At 38.3% G+C, this 21,907-nt stretch overlaps 1 protein-coding gene across 1 annotated transcript; it reads left to right on the top strand.

Moving 5' to 3' along the window:
- The first annotated feature begins 770 nt into the window (after positions 1 to 770).
- ca4a (carbonic anhydrase IV a) lies at positions 771 to 21,598 on the top strand. Its single transcript, XM_007255815.4, has 8 exons — positions 771 to 952; positions 9,788 to 9,829; positions 9,923 to 10,087; positions 14,482 to 14,627; positions 15,385 to 15,477; positions 15,686 to 15,752; positions 15,877 to 16,040; positions 17,267 to 21,598. Exons 1-8 carry the CDS (start codon positions 883 to 885, stop codon positions 17,444 to 17,446), a joined length of 927 nt encoding a protein of 308 aa, XP_007255877.3. The 5' UTR covers positions 771 to 882; the 3' UTR covers positions 17,447 to 21,598.
- Positions 21,599 to 21,907: the final 309 nt, after the last annotated feature.

Consider the following 21,907-nt stretch of genomic DNA (forward strand, 5'->3'; position numbering starts at 1 on the left):
CTCCAGAGAGTCCTATTCTATTGGCAATACTTCTCTACTAAAACTAGCGCATTTGCACATTTGTGTCAGCAATGAGTGTGACCTAAATCAGTTTGTCACCGTGTCACCAAACATCGTATACAGTATATAGTGTTTGTAGATATAGCTATGTATTAAAATGATATGTGTATGTATATATTTTTATTGTATTCACTGTTATTAATTTAATTTATTTGAGAGAAACAGAGTGAGAGGGATAGAGACAAAAAATAGTCAAAAGAAGAACAGAATGAAAGATAACAGTCAAAGAAGAGAAAGAAATGTGAGGAAAAGGGGTCAGAGTACAAGAATGAGTCAGAGATAGTCCTCTTGTGGGCCTTTCCTCAAGGAGGCTGGTAAAGGTTACCATACAGGTGTGTGTATGTATGTGTGTGTGTGTGTGTGAGTGTGGTACTTTTGCGTTTACATGCTTGCCTCACCTGTGCTTATAAAATTCCTTCAGTTCCAGTGAAAGGAAGGAAACTGACCTGCACGGAAAGCAGCTGACCTGCAGAGGAGCAGCCGGTTCCTCAGCAGGTGCCTCAGAGCACCTTCACACTACTGCACCTCCTCTTCCCCCCCTCCCTCACTATCTCTCCTCATCACTGAGTAAACAGTGCTCTGAGTGTGTGTGGGTGTGTGTGAGAGTGAGTGTGTGTGTGGGGGGGGGTGGGGGCGGGGGTGCAGGGGAACTGATCAATCCCAGCATGTGTGTGAGTGTGCGAGAGGTATGGCCAAGAGGGAGGGGCCACCCATAGAGCTGTAAAAGGGGGATAAATAAGTGTGGGACCCCTGAAAGCTGAAAGAAGACAAGCACAGTCTAAAAGCTCACGGTTCGAGGGAATCAGCCAGATCAGCTCCACAATGCAGGCTCTTATTTCTTCTGTCCTGCTTTTGGCATCGATTCTGAAGATATGCACCAGCTCAGAATCAAGTGAGTGTATTATTTTATTTATCTATTTTATTTAACACTTCTTTTTTTTTATAATATGCGGTTATCTATGTGATTTTAGTTCATTTAAACAGCCAAGAAGCTTAAGATAACTTAAGCTTAACTATGATAACTAATTAATAACTGATCATTTATCTAATATATGAGTTAAGCCAGTTTGAAGTACATCAATGCACCTAAATACATTATTATACTATTTACATATATTTTTTATTCTTTATATACTTATATGTACTTTATATACTTATACTGCTTAATTTGAAATCATTGGAGCTTACATTCATATAAATCTTGACATAAGCTATACTAAGAGCATATTAACACATTTATTTAATTTATTTTAAAAGCTTTGTTTTGTGCTGTGCTTTCAAGGCTTTGTTTGTACTTGTGAACTTTTTCAGTAGGTTAAGCTAAGCTAGTATTAAATGTATATATGCATAATACATATATGCATTTAAAAAATATATATAGAGAGAGAGCAATTAGTGCCTAATTATTAACTCCTAACTTATTATTAATATATACATTAAATGTATATACTCTAGCAATGAGTGTCTAATTAAAAGCTAATATAAGGAACTTAAGGCAGCATCAGTTACATCTATATATCAGCCAGTTAAGCCATTAAGACGTATATAATATATTAACATCTACATGCTATATATTTATGTGTGTGCATTAAAATAGAGCTTTTACACTTATATTAAATATACTGCCTTGTGAAGCCATTGTGGCGCAAATACATACATTAATATAGTGCTATTCATATAATATACATCTACATAATAGTTTGACTTTATATAAAAGTGCATATATGCTACAGGTCAGTTAAGGTAAAGGTCAACTAAACAGACTATAACCTATGTTTAAACACGCACGTGAGAATAATTAACTAATTATCACACTATTTCCACCGGACCTCTCACCAGCACTCAGATCTGAAGACCCCTGCCGTGGTAAATCCTGATTAAATCCCCTAAATCGATCCGCATTCCTCAGTTAAGGACCTCTATGGGACGTATTCAATCAAATTTCAGCAGAAACTTCCCTCAGCAGGTGCTGAGAATAACAAGACGGTGCAGGTTGAGCAGCATCGCTCCCTGCACTGCTGTGCTGCACCTGCAGCCGACGCTCCGCGCTCGCTGCGCTGCGCTCTTCTCCACCCGTGCTGCGGAGCTGATTGGCGGAGAGAGCCCAGCCTCCTGCGCTGCGATTTTTCCGGCGCGGAGACTACTCTCAAGCTATTCGCCAATCAGCGGCCGCTGCTGTTACTGAGGCTGCCTGCGTCTGAACAACTGAATGAATGGCCCTGTTACCTGCCGCGCTCGCGCTACTCGCCTCGGTCATTCCTCAGCAGTACACACAGCCCGTGGCTCTGTGGCTCCATGGCAGAGCCAGCGGATATCGTGTTGATCCGCATCACTAAAAGAGCAGCAAAATCAGAGCGAAGACGGGTTATTCAGCCGCTGTTATCCAAAAAAATAGTTCCAACTATTCTATTTTATGGGCGGATTGATATTAGCCAAAGTCGGAGGGAGAAAAGGACCGTTTGTCTCGCGCCGTCTTTCAAATGTCACTGAGACCAACGGTCATTTTGGCATCGTCCAATCAAATTGTGAACAGAACCGGCTTGTAAAAAATCAAGACGAGTGAAATTGTGAGAGGAAATAAGGCAAAATTAAGGTAAAAAGACGTCAAAAGACCTGTTAATATCAGCTATTATTTTTAATACTATTATTTTTTTGCTGACAATATTTAGCTACTGAAAAATATTGCAAGAAATCAGTTTTTTTTATTTGACAGCAGTAGCATTTTAGAGATGTTGGTTAGCTTAGTTAGCTAGTCAGATTACTATACTAGGTTAACTAATTTGTTACTTTTGTTAGTTTCTTAGACCAGAACGTGGCAAATATGAAAAAAAAAATACAATAGATGTTTTGTACTGGGAGTCACAATGTAAAAAATTTGTATCTTGAGGGTTATTTTATTATTCATTAACTCAATACAAATGTACCAAATTTAAAAATATTTGTACATTGACTTCCATTAAAAGTTAGAAATCAGAAAATGACCAATACCAAGGCTATACTAATATTCTGAAACCAATCACAGTAATTACATATAAACATAAATAGCTACTTTTGAAATATTTTGTGTGTATTCCTTACATGTTCTAAAGGCTTGTATAAATGTGACCATTACAGACATCCCAAGTTGCGAAAATTATTTATTTATTTAATTAATTAATTGATGTCACAATAACTTATCTCAACATGCCTTTTGCAATCATTTAGTTCCGGTTAGGCAATACTAAAATCACTATTACAAACTGTACAGTGGCCTAGACTTTCTGTTTTTTCTTTTACCAGAAATGGACATACTTTAGAGTAATCAGAGGTAAAATGAGTTTTGATGGGAGCCATGAAACTCCTTCTTAATGAAGGCATGAAGTCCACACTAAAAACTGGTTGGCTGACTCAGACTCTTTGCAGAGAACAGGCCAATCAGAACCTTTTTTTTTTTTGCATGCGCTTCATTAATATGCACAGGAGGGGAACGCCTTTTTCTTCCTCTCCCCCTCTTTCACACAGGCGATTGAGGGAAAAAGTCTGTGTCACCTGCGTGCAGGTTTGTGTTTACTCTTGGGCCACTTGTACTAGAATCTAGATTTTATCTGACTTGTGGGCATCAGGGAGCCGTTATTGATATGCAGTAGACTCCTGCAACGCCTGGGAGATTGAGAAGTCTGCTATTAGAATTTGTAAGCATTTGTATTTCTATTAAATCAATGGCCACGTATAAAGGCTGTTTAGCTAGTAGTTTTAATGAATTCCGGGGGAGTGAACCATACAAACAGTGCTTCCTCTGCCTCAACATTTACTGCTGAGGTGCCCTTGAGCAAAATCCTAAATCACTTCCGAGTGTTGATGCGGCTGCTCACTACTCTGGCTGTTTGTGCTTACTCATACCTGTCAAGTCTCCCGTTTTGGCCGGGAAACTACCGTATTTTACTCCTCTTTCCCGCCGTCCTCCCGTATTAGTATTTTCCCGTAAATTTCCCGTATTATAAAAAAAAAAAAAAAAAAACTTTACTATTGAGGCGACAGGGCACTGGTCACCGTGTGTCTCTTAACCAATGGTAGTGCCAGTTCAAGGAGAAAGTCCCGCCTTTCAGGTGAAACAGCCAATCAGGTTCCTGGTTTCGCGGAGCGCAATGTAGGAAAGCCCCGCCCCCCTCGCTGTGAGAGCTAGTCGGAGCAGCTGAGGTTAAAGCATATCTGGATAAACAGCGAGGTAACGGAGCTAAACATGTAAACTATGATGACGTTGTTTCTGAAACAGTCGGATCAAACCGACTGTGTGCTTAAGAAAATACAGCTTGTGACTCAGTTAGCTTAACTTTACAATTAGATGTTCAACCTGCCCTGATCAGCCAATAACTATTTCATTTTCAAACTGTGTTTATTAATTTAGGTTTGCAGGCCTACTGTAAGCTATAATGAACGAAACTGTATTTATTTTATTAGTTCAGGGCTAGTTTAAGAGTATTGTGGTGTAATTTAATATTTAGAAGGGGCAGAAGAGATGGTTGATCTGGAGAGAGAGAAAATGTGAAGAGGGCTGAAATTAACTGACTGACAGGACTGGACTGATCAATAGAAAGAAGTATTAATTAAATTATTAATTGTTTAGGCCCCTTTGGACTAATATTTACTTATGCAATATATCTGGACCATGTCATTTTTGTAAAAGCTGATGATTTCATGTAAATGTCTAGAAAAGGGTTTAACTTAGGCTGTATTATAAGAATTACATATGTAGGAATGTCCACAACATTTCAGTGTCAACAAAGATAGACCTGTCAGATTCTGATAATCTAATTGTAGTTTGTAAAATGTTCCCAGGTGGTTATTTTAGATTTATTGTAAACCTGTCTTAAAATATAAGGGATTCTGAACCTCGGTTGGGTTGGTGGGCGACTCGAAGCAGGTGACGGAAAATTTCCCTTATTTTTAAGTCCAAAACTTGACAGGTATGGTGCTTACTGCCCCTATACATAACTGTAAGTGTGTTCACTGCTACAGATGGGTAAAGTGATGGGTTATGTGAAAGCTAAATAGTGGCTCACTGGGTACTGAGTGCAGGGCTGTGGTTTGACATCAGGCTTTGCAAAACTGCCACTGTTGGGTCCTTGGGCAAGACCCATAACCTTCTGTGCCCCAGGGATCCCGTTGCGTGGCTGACACTTCAGTATTGATCCACCCACCCCTGGTGCATGAGCCATTTCTCGCATGTCAAGGTTGACTCCAAATGTAGCTCATCCTATAAGGGGGGATGACTAGACCCTTACATGATGTGAGGAGAGGGAACTCCCAGTGATAGTGTTGCAATGATATGTTGCCATAGTAATGATTGTTAATCACAGACCTATTGTGTTGTCATGTTCTTTAGTCTAAATTTGTCTGACACAATCAGTGTTCTTTAAGATCTCTCACAGAGTGGAGATATATAGCTAATAACTGATCCCTGATCATCCCAGCAAGCCCTTTTCAGCTAGTTTACAGTAAACTAGCTTACAGTAAACTATCATATTAATGTGTTTAATATGATCCCATATGTTTATATATCAATTCCTGTTACAGTGTTATACAAGCATACCAGCTAAGAGTGTAGGCATCAACACACACTATATGTACAAAATTATTACCGAATTGAAATCAAGGGAATGTAAGGCAGTTTACCATTCCTTTGTTGTGTTTTACAAGTGTTAGTGAGGTAAGGATGTTGGGTGATCTCCACCCCACTTCATTTACAACTCCTCCATCCTCCATCCTATACAAAAAAGTATAGAATGGATTAGCATCATTCCATAGAACACAGCCTACAACTGGTTTATCTGCTTCAGAGAGTCTTACTCTTCTCTATAGTAACTAATCAGGAATTGGGCCACTTGTGTGGTTGGTGTGGTGCAGTGAATAACACCACTCCCTGCCAATGAGCTACCACATTACATGATAGACTGCAGTTTAATTGCCTGTCTGGGTGACTATGCTGTGCTATACCAATAAGTGTCCTTGGACAAGACTCCTAACAGTACATTTGCCCACTTCTTTAATAGAGCATCATTTATGGATAAGAACATCATTTAAATGCCCTACATGTAATGCATTCATTAGATGAGGTGTTGGGACACATACATACAAAATATGTTATTGTGGAACTACTTTTTTGGTGAAAAATATTTTAAGTATATATCAGAATGTTTTACAATAAAATGTTTTATTACAAAATATTGTGTACATAAAAAAGCCAATTACATGGAGACATTTAAGGATAAGTGGTTTGGTGGGAGCCTCGAAGCATCTGCCTGTATTTAAAACCCATTATCACATCTGAGAATGATGAGAATGAGAGCAGGAGCTTGTTACAGTAGCCTAACGTCAAACCACCCTCAGCTGTAACATTTGGTGAGATAATTATCTTCTCATATTCGCACAAACAGGGGGCTAAAGTCTGTGGAGCGATGTGTTAATGTGATAAAATTCTGTTTCAGCGCTAATACAGCCTAATGACAGCTAGTGCTAATGACTGTAATGGAGGAATGTTTAAAGGAATCATATTTTGTCTTCTGTCGTCATGCAGAAAGCATAAATCTCCCACGTCTCTGTCAGTTTCCCACTCCCCAAGAGCCCAGCGCCAGTGGTCTCATGAGATTTCATTGTTCCAATTGTTTCATAACATGCTAGTAAATAACGTGCAGTGTAGAAGATAACAGACTGGTTTAATAAGTTAAATTCCATTTTATATATATTAAGGAGACACATCTACTTATTCATTGTTTCAATTGTCTCTACATTGACTCATTCCAGTCTCTAATTATGGGGCTGATTGCTTTATTGTAAAGATTTGATTGCATTTAGCAACAAGTTAGCATTAGTGATATCAGGATATAGGTTGATCACCACCCCACCTTACCAATCCCTACCTCAACACATCCCAAATGTATTGGATGGTTCACCATAATTTCAGAGAACGCAGTTTCACTGCTCCACAGCACAATACAATAAAGGGGACCTACACCTGGTATTAGAAATGGTGCAAACAGGTTAATAGATCAATTGATCTGCTGTTCTATTCTATGGACAAAACTTCTCTACAGGGACTAGTCTAGGTGTGTGCGTGCATTTACATGTATGTGTCAGCAATGGGTGCAACATAAAGTAAGATAATGCATTTAAAGAAGGGGTATGCAAAAACATTTGGACATTTGGACAATTTTCTACATATATGCAAAACAACAGAAACTTACTTAAATAACAAACGTAGTACATTATGGAATATGGAATGGAGCTATTTGAGATACAGCCTCTGAAAATGACCTCTCTTTTAAAGAATGACAATTTTAGGCAGATTTAAATAACTCTACAGAGATTAATAATGAATTTAAATAATACCTTGTCCTGTATCTGTGTTAAAGTGCATAACAGAGATATACAGTATCCGCTGATGTTTGTAGACAACTGCTCGTTCAATGTTTCAAGTGGAATCAAGAGTGCTGATGAGGGGTTTGGTGTACCATAATGAGTAGCAACACTGCCCTGATCATGGCAAACAGTGCATGCATTCCTAGACATTGACTCATTCCAGTGGATTAAATTATTCTAATTATTTATGTCACTCTGGATGAGATGGGTTTTAATCAAAGCAGAATTTGCAACTGTTCTGTAAAGACTTTGCAATAGATGTTATGACTTTTGCCATGTCCCATGGAAGCTTGCCACATCAACCTTTGGCATATGCACGTGGGGTATTCTGTACTGAATGTGGATGTGATTTTTGCCATAATCACTTGTCTGCATGCTACAAGTAATTTGATCAAACATGATGTGCATGTGTAGTATTATTCAGTGTACTTGTAACCATGACAATAATAATGAGCATTATGTGATGCAAGTCAGTGTGGGATGAGCAACAGCAACTGGCTAACTAGTTGTGTTTGCAGAGTTTGCAGTTGGTATGTTGGTTTCTTTAACAGCTTTTAAATTATGGTGGATTCAGGACAACCTGATTCACATTTTCTTGTTAAAGAAGAGGTGAGACGAAGAGCTTATGGCCTCCATGTTTTTAAACATTCTGAGGCAAGTGAGCTGGATGCCAGTCCAGTAAAGTTCAGCTTTCTAAACTTCCACCGTGCTGCACCTGTACGCGTAATACATACTTAAATATTCAGATTGGGGATCTAATGGGGTACAGGTGTTTACAAGGCTAATATTTTCCTTTAATGGATTATTTAAAGGATTATCATTCGATCAAATAGAAATTGTATTTGGAATGGAATTAGACCACTCTATTCCGATAAAGGTGTTTTATTAGTCCGATTATTAAGGATAATAGTGCTGCACGTAGCCATAGAAATTGGATAATTTCAGGTGTAGTATGTGAACATAGAGACTCATCTCTATGTACCTGCGCACATACACACAGATCCATTCAGGCATACACCATTTGTGCTGATGATGGCAAATCATAACCTACTAGAAACCTAAAAAACAAAACAGCCTACCCAGCCTTCCCATTCTTCAATGGCATGTGTGTTTTATTATAAATATTTGATTTAACATGAAGTGGCGGAAACCTGCGTCTCCATTGTGAAATATTAATCAATTCTGAAACAAACACTAAAAATGTGGCCCGAGTGCAGTGATGGAGTCTGGGATGTGCTAAAAGAGAACAGAACATGAACCCGCAGCTTTTAGTCAGCTCAGATACAAAACATCGGAATGACAGTTCCTGTGCATGTTTGTGTTATTTGTTTAACTGAGAATAACATTAAACAGAGTGCAAACACGAGGACAATCCGTCATTCGTGATTGACTGAAGCTAAACATAACAATCTATGAGGAGTTTAATAAATATAAATGATTAAATATGATAGATATCTGCGGAGAAATTCAGAGCCGCCCCTCAGCGGATGGACATTAGTTGCAGTTCCTGTGTCAAAGGAAGCATCCAGTACGTTCTCAAAATAAAGAAGCTAGTTAGCATTGTTTCAAATGACAATGTGAATGGCAGCTCCATTGTCCTAGAAAGACTTAACTTAAGGTCGATGGGGAGGAGGGGGCTAATAGTTATGTACATTACATGACTGGGGGGATACATGGCAGGAAATAGACCCACACCATGAATGGTGTGACTTTAATGAATGAACACTGACATGACAACTCATGAAAAAAGGTCAAGACTTTTGCCATGTCCGATAGAAGCTGAGAAACCTGAGGAATCCTATTTCCCTCAGGATACTTATGTTTAAACATTTTTGTTAAAATTTTATTCAATTTTGATGACAATTTTTATTTAGTATATACATGAAGAAAACCAACATATAAGCTGCAAATATGTTTGGCAAATAAAGTTTAAGCTGAGACTTTGGATTTTTTTTTTTTTTTGCTGATGTATCAGAACTGAATCGTTGCGCTTTCCATGGCAATGCTGCATCAGCAACAGTTTGAAAAAAGGCCAGGGCTGACTTCACATGTATCAGAGGAGGCATGTGCTAGTCTTCAACCTCCTGCTGTTAAGGCATCACTAGTGACAGGGGGGATCCTAAAGAGTGGGTTGGGTAATTGGCTCTTTATATTGGGGAGAAAATAAAATAGGATAAAAAAAAATGTGCAAAACATTGAACCTAAGGCACCAGGGTTTAGAAACACTGGTATTAGTAATGCATTTTTTTGTAGGTCACAGTTTTTTAGATGTTTCTACCCCAGGATGTTTCATATCAATGATGTGATTTATATTTCTTTCTTTCTTACACAGATTGGTGCTACCAAACCCAGGTATGTGATTCAGGCTGCAAAGGTAAGCACATCATCTCGCTGTGTATAGTAGTAGGAGGAAGCTAAATGTAATGATTATTGTTTGTTGATTATTGTTTTTCCATGCTGTTTGCAGGACCAGATGTGTGGCATGAGGTAAATGATGAATGCAGCAAAAGCAGACAGTCTCCTATTAACATTGTGACCAAGAAAACAAAGCTGAACCATCTTCTCACACCACTCAAATTCACCGGCTACCAGGAGGTTTTCCGCAGCACACTGAAAAACAACGGACACTCTGGTAAGAAGGATTTTTTCAAGGGTTTTTAAAGAATTCCTCATCTCTGATAAAATACACCACACTACTTCTGTAACATGATGAGACTGTGCTGTTTCCTGGATCAGTGTTAAAGAGAAAGGGCTGGCTCATACGTTTGGTTAATTCTGATATTGTCATGTATATTGTATATTTGTTGATATCACTGATGCCACTAACATGCATAGAAAGCTGCAGGCCCACCATTTCTTTGTATACTCTAGAGAGTTAGAATGTGGAAGGAGGCCAGTGTATCAGGATCAGGTGAGGTGTTCAGGTTTCTGTACAGTGATCAGGTTTCTCTAAGGTGATCTCTTTAAATCACACTTGAGGTTTGTTTGAGACTTGTTTAAAGGGCAAGTATCTGCTTGCGTCAACACACATTTAGAGGTAAGATCAGAGTGAAGATGCAGCGTAAGTCAGGCTAGTGTGCTCGCCAACTCTCCTCCAGGACCACAGCTTTTACATTAAGCATTAGCATTAAGTTACCAGATAATACACGAAGCAAATAGCTAAAAGTCTCCCTTTAGTTATATTCCATTCTCATTTGTAAAACAAACAAGTGGAAAAGATATTTAATCTGTTTCAGAAGGGTACAATTATTGGCATACTTCAAACCTCTAAAGAAAACCTCTTAGGAGATTGCTGAAACTACTAAAATTGGGTTAAGAACTGTTTAGCCCATAATTAAAAAGTGGAAGGACAGTGGGGTGAACATCATCATCAAGAAAGGAATGTGGTTGAAAAAAATATTAATTCATTGTGATTAGCAATAACTTTAACTTTTGGTGAAATCACATAACAGGAAAACAACACTCTGTTTAATAGTGAAAGTAAGAGCATTTCCACACACAATGTAAAGGAACTGACGAGTTTGGGACTAAACAGCTGTGTAGGCTTAATAAAACCCTCAGTGAGGCTTCAGTTTGCTTTGGAGCATTGGACTCTGGAGCAATGGAAAAGGTCATGTGGTCTAATGAGTACAGATTTACCCTGTTGTGTCCTGTTACCCTGTAGAGTGATGGAACATCAGAGTAAGAAGAGAGGTGGCTAAAGTGATACACCCATCATGCCTAGTGTCTACACAGGAAATGCCTGCATTCATGGCGCTCAGATCGAAAGAAAACAAAAAGGGTTAGGAAGCATGACATTTTCACACAGGGAATTCAGACCTGAACCCTATTGAGAATCTTTGGGATGTGCTGGAGAACACTTTGTACAGTGCTCCAAATCTCTCATCATCAATACAAGAGCTTGTGAAAAACGTTATGCAGATCTGCACAGAAATAAATGTTGTAACTGTGCAGTATATCATTACTGTGACAGGCCTAGTATTAGCACTCATACTTCAAATTCTTCACCGTATTTATATAAAAATGATCTTATTGATCACAAAATATTGCCTGCAGAAAGAAATGATTCTTTTGGGCAACCATCTAAACACAGCAGGGCAGACCCTCAGAAACAGGAGCTCGGTTATTAATATCTTTAGAATCTGATTAGACCAGAGGCTTCCAGTCAGGCTGATTGAAATGTCTGGTACAGACCTGCTATTAATCATGATGTGCTCCTGGAGGTTCTGATGAGCTAGATCAATTTTGTTTGATTAGGGCTGGCATTAAAACTCTGCAGGAAGGCACTGCGGTTTTTAAAAAGGTGAGACTGAAATTGAAAATAATGAAAGTTAATGAACAGCTCAGCAAAGTTTATTTTCAGCATGAGAGAGTGAGCAGCACAATCCCAGGTGGGTTGCTCTCCAGGGGGTTTGGTGTGTGAAACCTGAAGCCATCAAAGCAATGCTTTGATAAACTTTCTATTTTTAAACATGTACTGCATTTCTCCTGTGTCAGACCTGTGTCATTCTCGTGTGTCTGACACTGCCTAAAAATAAAGTATGAAAGGTATTCTTTAGTAATGTGGTTATATTTAAAACAAGTGCAGTAATGATTTGGGTGGTTAAGAGGTAATTTTTTATAGTTCATGGTTGCTCTTTTGAAGTCATAAAACCTTTTTTGTTAATCTAATAACAAACATTTCTTTACACACAACTATAATTTCAAAAACAACTAATTATCAGATTTAATTAACGTGCAAATCTAATGAAATTTGAACAAATGTAAAATATTTGTAGGTGTTGGTTCTTAACATTTGACTGATGGAATGCAAAAAGATTTGGCTAGTAGATCTTTGTGGTTACTAAGCAGCTTGTTGTTTGCAGTTCCCTGATTGCTGTGGTGCTGCTGCCATATCCCAGCTGATTGCTTTGATGTTTCTAAGTGATTGCTATGGTATCTAAATTGGTGTTCCAGGGTGGTTGATAGGTTTTTGCCAGGTTGGTTGCTAAGGTGTTGTTATGCTTTTGCGAATACTTTGGTAAAACATTTGGATAAAAAAATTAAATGCAAATATGTTTGGATACTTTTGGTCATAATGTGAGGTGCTTAAACTTTTGTCCAGAAGATGATTGGTCCAAAAGCTTAACCTAAACTTTAAAACTATCCTAAAATGTTAAGATTAGAGTTTGATGTATGGTTACCTTCAACAGAAAATCATTTACTGTCACCTTTCAGTTCAATTGCATTTAATAGACATGCAACTGAACATGTTGAATGTTAGTTGAATATCAGTTGAACATCAATAAAGCCATCAAATGGACAATCCAAGTAAAGTGTTACCAAATATTTGTGTCATAAGTTTGTATCAAAAGAATCCTAAAGAATAAAATAGCTGTGGTGAGTTAAATGAAAAAGTGCATATATATATTATATAACTCTATTACACCATCATTCAAAACAGTCCAATTGAAAAGTACAATCTATTGACTTTAGCAGCAGTTTCAAACCTTATCACATGCACATTATTAATAGTTTTGCTGCTCACAACACACCCAATAATACTAAATATATGTACACATAATCGTCTGTTTAAAGGTCACCTTCCGTCGTTTTTCTTTCATTTTAAAATGTCTAGTTGTGGTCTCTAGTATGAATGAATGACATGTGAGCCGTTTTTGTAAAAAAAAAAGTGCTCAGGTGTCTCTGTATAGCTCTTTTTTAATGGACTGTTTTAGGGGTGTGTCCAAAATGACCGGATTCCAGCTTTGCTCATGAATATTCATACATGCAAACAGCATGCAAATATCTCTCCTCTGATTGGCTAGGAGCACTGCGACGCCCCTCCACCGCTCTGCCGCTCACTGCCTCCCACCTCCTAACTGATGAGCGGTGATGTTGCGTCGCTTCAGCTCCGCCTCTGGGAGTTTCTCGAGCCAAGGTGGGCTGGTCTGTGAGTTTCTGCCTACGTAGGCAGAAAGATAATTCAAAATTCACCCGTTTTTCGGAGGGGGGAGGGGGGATTTCTTTGCTTAGCTCCTGCAGACAATGGGGGCTGCAAAACAGTTTAAAGTGCAGGTGTACACATTCAACTCGGAGAGACCTACTGTATTCCACAAAAAACAAGAAAAATCGGATTTTCGCGGAAGGTGAGCTTTAACAATTGAAGGTTGTATAAGAAGAAGAAGTCCACTAGATTGTGTAGGACACATTTTTGATTGGGAACCTCTGCTCTAGAGGTCATAGTGTGAAACAGCACTACACTACACGTGGCAATCCTCAGTGACATTAAGTCAGTAACAACCAGAGACACATGGCAGGGATCAACTGGCACACATGAGACCCGCTGTGAAACAGTATCCAGAAGGTACCCTTTGAGATGTAATCTGTCGTAGTTGTCTCCACTGTCCGGTGGGAAAAGTGCAGCTTTCAGGAAGTATCAATGTAGACAGTTACACAACAGGGGTATAGCTTTAGCATGTCTGTGGCCTTTTACAGCCTGGAGAAGGATGGGTCTTCCCTAGCTTATTGCTGCTGTAAGCTGCTTCAAGACCTTAGCTAAAAAGCGTTAAATAAATGAGAAATGGCCCTGTTGATGTCTAGATTGATTGATTTTGCTCTAGTCCCAATCTAATAATTTAATATTGAGAATCCAATTCTGAATCCAATCTGATTTTTGTGTTTCTGAACATAATAGAGTAATTGTCCTAACTGTCCAGGCAAGGTTTCCTATTAATTTTTTGAGAGCATTGCTATGGGGATTTGATTGCATTCAACAATATGAGCAATAGTGAGATCAGGAAGTTTGATGATCACCATTTAACTTAATTCCTAGCTCTACAAATCAACATCACAAAAGTATTGGATGAAGCTCCATAATTTCATAGAACGCAGTTCCATTGCTCCACAGCTCAATTCTAGGGGGCTGTATACCCTACAAGCCCATATCTGCCACCCTATACTATTTACATTCCTTCTCTACAAAGATCTGGATGTTAGCATTAGCAGTGAGTGACTGACCATTTGTTCCTTTCCTCTGTCCTGCAGTGACTATAACTGTGCCTCATGTGGCCACAGTAAGCGAAGGGAATCTATTGAACACCTACAGAGCAGTGCAGTTTCATTTCCACTGGGGAGAAAATGGCGGCCCCGGCTCCGAACACACTGTTGATGGAGAGCAGTATCCCATGGAGGTATAACTAACCAAAAAAAACGTTATTTGTATTTAACTAAGTAAATAATGTGGAGTTGATGCTGCAGTTGGTCTGCAGGTCTAGGTTCAGCAACAGTATGTGCTGAAAGAATGAGGTCAGCTGACTACCTGAATATACTGAATATAGACCAGATTATTTTCCTCCCCGATGGCACAGGTACATTCCAAAATGACAATGTGGAATTGTGAAAGAGTGATTCAGGGAGCATGAGATCATCATTTTCACACATGGATTGACAGTTCACCACAGAGTCAAGATCTTAACCTCATTGAGAATCTTTGGGATGTGCTGGAGAAGACTTTGTGCAGTGGTCAGACTCTACCATCATCAATGCTGCTGCAAGATCTTGGTGAAAAATTAACGTAACACTGGATTGAAATAAATCTTGTGTCATTGCAGAAGCTTATTGAAACAATGCCACAGTAAATATGTGCTGCAATCAAAGCTAAAGGGGCTCCAACTAAATATTAGAGTGTGTGACCTTTTTTTTGGTGGCCACTTTTTTGGTTGGCCAGGCAGTGTAGTATAAAACACACCAATGTTTATAAAATATAAGAAAATGATCATTATTTTTATTCGATCAGAATAGTACTTTCATTCACATTTGAAAAGAATCAAGCTTAATTTATGAATTTGGTATTTTCCAGATTCAAGGCTTTGTTTTGACTGTGAATTAATGCTGCTGGATAGTGTCTGCTTTTTTTCATTAATGCTAAAATCCTTTCTCTGTTATCAGATGCATATTGTGCATATGAGACAGGATTTCAAGACTCTGGATGCAGCACTGGGAGACCCAACTGGAGTAGCAGTGCTGGGATTCTTCTATGAGGTACCACTGCTCGGTTTTATTTTCACTGTGAGAGAATAAGGAGATCAGACTAATATATATATACATAACTCTATAACTATGTTAAATCATCAGCAGTCATTTTAACAAGCTCACATAATGCTAATCAATCCATTATTTGAGACAGTTTATTTTGCCCCAGGAATATAGTAATAATTTAAAGTAATTGATTTGTTATTTCTGCTGGCAGGAATCAGCCAGTTCAAACCGAAAGTATGATGGATTCATAGAAGCTCTAAAAAATGTGGTCGAATCAGGTGAGTAAAAAAAATACAAACAGCATTATTACTGCCCCAGAAGTGTTATACCAGTAATAGTCAATGATAATAAGTCTTAATAATTATTGCTGTATTAAAAAAGGTTCAATATTTGTTTTTCTAGGTTCAAACACGACCATTGATGGTATCTCCCTCAGCAACCTCATACCCTCTGAGGGAAACATGACCAATTACTACCGTTACAGTGGCTCTCTGACCACCCCTTCCTGCACTGAGGCAGTAGTATGGACTGTGTTTGAAAATCCCATCCCACTCAGCCATGACCAAGTAAGACTTATTATGTGGAGGATGCTTGTGAATAGGATATAGATAACACAGGATACTGGTTATACGTTACTATTTGTGTCATTGATATATTTCAGGTTGATTTTGCAATAAAGATGCAATACTTTCAATACTTATACTAAAGAAAAGAACATTTTTGGTCAAAACCTAACAAAAAAAAACAATAGTCCAAATGAAAAACATTTTTAACTATTAATTTAATAACACTTAACATTTTTCTATCCTAGCAGCAATGCATTTTTTTGTGGTACAATTTTAGTCATACATTTACCTCAGCAGCGCTTCTAAAGTCACATTTTCTAAATTGAAATTTACACAGTCCTTTGGGCCTGCTGTAGTCAAAAAAAAAATCCCCGTCCCTCCATTAGAGGACACACTACAGAAGGACCTAAAGTAAATGACACACTGATGAATATAATTTATCTGTATTAAGTGTGTTGTTTGCCAAATATTCAGCGCATCCCTTGTAAAAAAAAAAAGTTTCCCATTACAGTTCAGACTGGTGAATGTAAATCTGCTTGTTCTTTACAAATTGTCCAAAATTCATGATGAATGAACCAATAGAAATCCTCAGGAATTACCTGAAATTTGTAATTTAAAACAACAATATCATTTTACATTCATCTAGTCACCCATTGTTTCTGCGAAAATCAAGTAAATATTATAGAATTATAGAAGATTGCTGTGAGAATTTGACTGCATTCAACATTAAGAGTTCTGTGGAGCAGAGTAACAGTGTTCTGGATGGAGCTCCATCCAGTACTTTGGGGAGGAGTTAGGGAGTTAGGGTTGAAGTGTGGTGATAATCATCCAACATGCTGACCTTACGAATGTGTTTGTCTCTAAAAACAATCATATCGTCACTGTCCTGTGAAAACGAGTTTTAGTTTACTACATAATTTGAACCGAAAAACTTCCATTGAAAGTTTTTTCACTCTCCTGTAAAATGTTCTCTCTCCTGTAAAGATGCTGTTTTGGAGATAAGTGTTTTTCATTGGAGAGCGACGATATAATCTCACATTAATGCTCTAAAATCTAGCAGAAAGTCCTCCCTGAAGCATAGAGACAGTTAGCTACTTCAACAAAAGCAGGATAAACTCTCTACTGCTTTTTAATGCCCATAAATGAGTAGATGCCCCAATACTTTATTTAAACTGTATGAGACTGCAGTCTAACAATGTCTATTTCTTTTCTGTCTCTTTACACAGCTGTCAGCGTTCTCCAAGTTAAAGTTCCATGGCGGAAAGTCCATGGTGAAAACGTTCAGACCTGTGCAGCCACGCAAGGGCCGCGTGGTTTACCGCTCTGGCAGCTCGGTGCTGTTGGCCAGCTTCACTCTCCTCCTGCTGTGTGTTACCTCAGCCCTGGGCCTGTCCCAGTTCAACTAGAGTGGGCCGAAGCACCAGTCAAGCCACAGCCCTTATCACCACGCATGAACACAGCGAGTTTTCATCCAATCAAAACGCCAATCAAACAAGCGCCAAACGGAAGAAGCAGTCAACAGCCAATTCCCTTTTTTTTTTTCAGAGATCACAGCAAATGCACTTTGATGTTTTTTGTTATGTTGTGTTTTTGGGTCTTCCTCTCGGAGGTGAGACTTCTCCATTTCCAAACAGGAAAACAAACGATGCGTGACGGGGTGGTATTCTGCATGGCTTGACTGGAAAAAGGAACTGCGTTCAAAAGCTATCAATAGAAACCCAGCCAGGTCCCCCCTGCGGAGTGCTGGAGAGGTTAGAAATGCATGGCCTTTATCTTTCTGAGGCACAGCCAAGTAAAGAGGACACACACACACACCCATACACATACACACACCCATACACATTGGTCGACATGTGCCCATTCTTCCATCATGCAGCTATATTTATAGCACAGAGACCTTTTTCAGCGTACAATTTACAACACACACACACACACACAAACTGAGCTAAAGAATGATGAACACCTTACCAGGCTGTTCTGAATTTTAGTGTCTTCTCTGAACCCGAGTGTCAAGGACAGTATAATGCTACAGAGGTCAGTGGTCAAGCATGAGGTCATGAGGTGCACTGCCGAGAATAGATCTTGGCATTGACACGAACAGCATTAATTTTAAAATAGCACACACACACTTTTTGTGTTTTTATAAATAAATAAGTACAGTACTGTGCAAAATTTATTGAGGCCACCTTCATATAGTTCATTGTTTCATTTACAGTCAAAATTGTCATGAAGGGTTAGTAATTAAATTTTTAGCTTCAGAAATCCCAACACCTTAATACTGTATTACACTGATATGCAAAATGTCTCCCATAATTTTACCATATACCTTCAACAGTGTGGAGCCTCCTGCACTAAATGTAGATGCGATTTCTACCACAAATTCTATTGGTCACAATCATTACCACCCACTGTGGTAATGCTGTCCACTGTAGGTGGTAATGTTCTGTATGTCCTGTTCTTGTCATACTAATGACATTATGCATCCAGGAATGTCCCATTCACCAGTTTTAGTGTCCAATAATCAATCCTTGCTCAAATTTGCACAAAAATTCATGTTGCCTTGCCATGAGTACACAGGCCTGTGTTTAGCCTCACTCTCAACTCATACAGGTAACACTATACTTATAAGGTAACACTAAATGGTCAATTTTCATATCAGTGTATATCATAAGTTGGAACTTGTTCCGCATCTCACAGTCTGGGTCATTATAATAACATTCAGTGATCTTGATGTCCGGAATCACGGGCTGTGACCGAAATGGCTCCCTACTCCCTCATTAGTGTTGCGCTATGTAGGGAGATACTAATAAGTTCACTAATTAGTGGTAAAACGGGAGTGAATTCGGACACTAACTCATGATTATCATGCGCCAGCACCGGTCGCATAAACACACACAGGTGAGAGAGGTGCTGAACCGTGTTTAAAACTCCATAAACACACTGAACTGAGCTCTGAATTAAAGTTAGTGAAGCTCTGAGCTGATCATGAAGTTATTTATCTGTTTGTTATTTTTACGCTGTTTAGAAGATGATCCTCACATTACTGAACTACATGAAGAAAACCTTAAAAATAGCAGCGTACACCGGCTCGCACTGTTGCCAGATTGGGTGGTTTCATGCCAAACGTCGAATTGTGTCTGAAATTGTTTGGAGGAAACGCTGTGATTTGACAGGTGAACAAAACTACCAAGTGTAAAGAGTTGGGAAATTTAACTCATCGGTGTTGCAGTTAGATATCTAACCCTGCAGAGTCGGAGCTTTTAGTCCTGATGATGGAAATTTGAAGCTGTGTTTATGTTCGTTATTATATGTGAGTAAGTTATTTCTTTCTTTCATTGCTTGCAAGGTTGTTTTTATGTACTGTTTTTAAGTTTTTGTTTCGTGTGTCCAATGATACAAGGCACAAAACACATAATACAAATATGCAGATAAACTCATTTAAATATATTTATTTGTAATCAAATCAAATCAAATTTATTTGTATAGCGCTTTTTACAACTGGTGTTGGCACAAAGCAGCTTTACAGAAACATGATTACAGGACAAAGAATCAGGCAAAACATTAAACATAGAATATACATAATACAGAACCCCCAGTGAGTGCAGTGATATTTAAGATATTTGTGGTATTTTGTGGTATATTTAAGATATTTGTGGTATTTTAGTTAAGATCATGTTGGAATAAACCCTGTAATATTGTTAATATGACGAACATCAGCTGTTTGGGTGGTTTTGTCAGTAATTTTGTGGATTTGAAACACGTTTTACCCTGTAAATTGGTTTTATCTGAATCCCACTGTAACAATCTGGCAACCCTGGTGGCTCGCTGTCCGCTCCGTTTCTTCGGCTGTCTGTTGCTTAGTTGCGAGACCCGCAAAGCATTTTGGGACACATTCAGCTCGCTTAGTAAGCAGCGAAGTTTACTATAAATCATGATGCATTATGGGAGTTTTTAGTGCCCTCAAAATCACGTTCGAATCCCTCCGTATGATTCGGACACTCAAAGAAAAATGGCTGACATACTCAATAGTGCCCTAACTAGTAAATAGGGAGCCATTTCGGTCACAGCCTTGGTCAGCTTGTGTTCCTCAGTACAAGCTTCCTGATCAGCTTTTTTTTTTTGATCAGTCATTATGATAAATTGCTATATTAAGCAATATATCATAATTTTAGTTTAAAGGTAAATTTAAAGGTTACACATTTACTCTCTGTACATTCTTTTTTGAAACATGGTGGGCTGGCCCAGGTCATTAAATCTGGACCATGAATCTAATTGCAACTGGATTTTGTTATTGCTGGAGGTTAAGGGAACAGTTAATGTCATTTTTTGGGCGTGTATTGTCGCACCTACCAAGGACCATACAGTCTAGGACTTTAAAAAAATGGATTCAAGACCCAGATGTAAAGACCTAGATATTTTTTGGTAATCTCACAGTCCAGTTTCACCCAAAAGAGCTCTTTGTGAGATAAATAAATGAAATAGAATAAAGTATAAAATAGGAATAAAATAGATAACAAGATAAATACACATAATTTAAAAAGAGAGTAAGTAAGGAAGTAGCAGCAACATCCCAACAAATATCCCATTCTTCTAAATGCTTTTTTAAAATGCTGTTTTAACTGAATATTACATTTTGTAATGGGTGGTCTCAAATTTGTGTTCAGTACTGTACATATAATAAAATAAGGAGATACATATGTATATATTAATAGTTACTAGATCTGCATTGTAGGTCAAAGACAATGTGATGTGCAGTGTTAGACCATGAGACCTACAATGGCGCTAACAAGGAGAAATGTATTTTTTATTAAAATTCCTAACAGCACAAGCATGCTCTCTATCTGTTCTCTCATAGCTGGGCTTCCAGGAATCTAGACTGTATTGCTAAGCATCAAAATCCTTATTAGTCTGTCTGTGAAACAGCTACAGTTAGTACAGTTCTTCTCATCTAATCAAAATGCTTTTCTATATTCTGAGTGATGTGGATGATTCGTTCATTTGACCAGGAGCACATGACCCGTGTTCACGCTCTGCTTTCTTTGGACTCTTTGGATGCTCTGAGAATGTGAATTTACTGTGAGTCTGCTGCCCGTATGTTCATTTCATAGCTAGCAGAGACTTGGGCAAAGAAGACCAAAACAGGTATAACTTACAAAGACGCACACTATTAATATTATCTTTTTTTTTTAAATAAGTATTTTGCCTTTTTGTGCACGTTTATTGTACTGTATTGTTTATTGTATGTCCATATGTATTTGAGCCACTATGTCTTCTGTTATTTGTACTGATATTTAAACTGGTCTTGGATGCAATGCACTATAGTATAGTACTGGATGTTGCATTCCATGAGATTTGAAGAAAATGGGAAATGTGATCTGGGTTTTCTGATTGACTTCACAGAAGATTAATTTGCTGTAAACATGTATCAAATATAAACATATATTTTTGTTTCTTTATCAGCGGAATGTGATGCTGTTTATGCAGGTGACACTATGTGATTACAAATGCTATACAGAATGTGTTCCAATACAGTAATAAACTACTGAATTATGTTTTTATATCTGATGTTTTGGTGTATTTTGTGTCATGTTTAAAATGCATTGCATTGTATCAGTCTGTGAAAAAACATAGATTATCTTCATGTTTCAGCCTCACTCATGACAAGGTAACACCTCACAACTTACAGAGTTTTTGTGATATTACATTTACATTTGCAGCATTTAACTGACTCTCTTATCCAGGCATAGGCTAATGTAGTGTTAGGAGTCTTGCCCAATGACTTATTGGTGTAGCGCAGTATAGAGTTATCCAGACCGGGAACCCAGACCCCAGTCTCCCACATGATACTGTATCTCACTGGTAGACAA

The sequence above is a fragment of the Astyanax mexicanus genome, chromosome 1, assembly GCF_023375975.1.
Source record: "Astyanax mexicanus isolate ESR-SI-001 chromosome 1, AstMex3_surface, whole genome shotgun sequence".
Taxonomy (NCBI): domain Eukaryota; kingdom Metazoa; phylum Chordata; class Actinopteri; order Characiformes; family Acestrorhamphidae; genus Astyanax; species Astyanax mexicanus.

What these genes read in the sequence shown, in the direction of transcription:
- ca4a (XM_007255815.4), top strand. Translation starts at nt 883, where the DNA reads ATGCAGGCTCTTATTTCTTCTGTCCTGCTTTTGGCATCGATTCTGAAG. An exon ending in ATGCACCAGCTCAGAATCAA is followed by an intron (nt 953 to 9,787) that starts GTGAGTGTATTA and finishes TTTCTTACACAG; the next exon opens with ATTGGTGCTACCAAACCCAG. An exon ending in AAAAAATGTGGTCGAATCAG is followed by an intron (nt 15,753 to 15,876) that starts GTGAGTAAAAAA and finishes TTGTTTTTCTAG; the next exon opens with GTTCAAACACGACCATTGAT.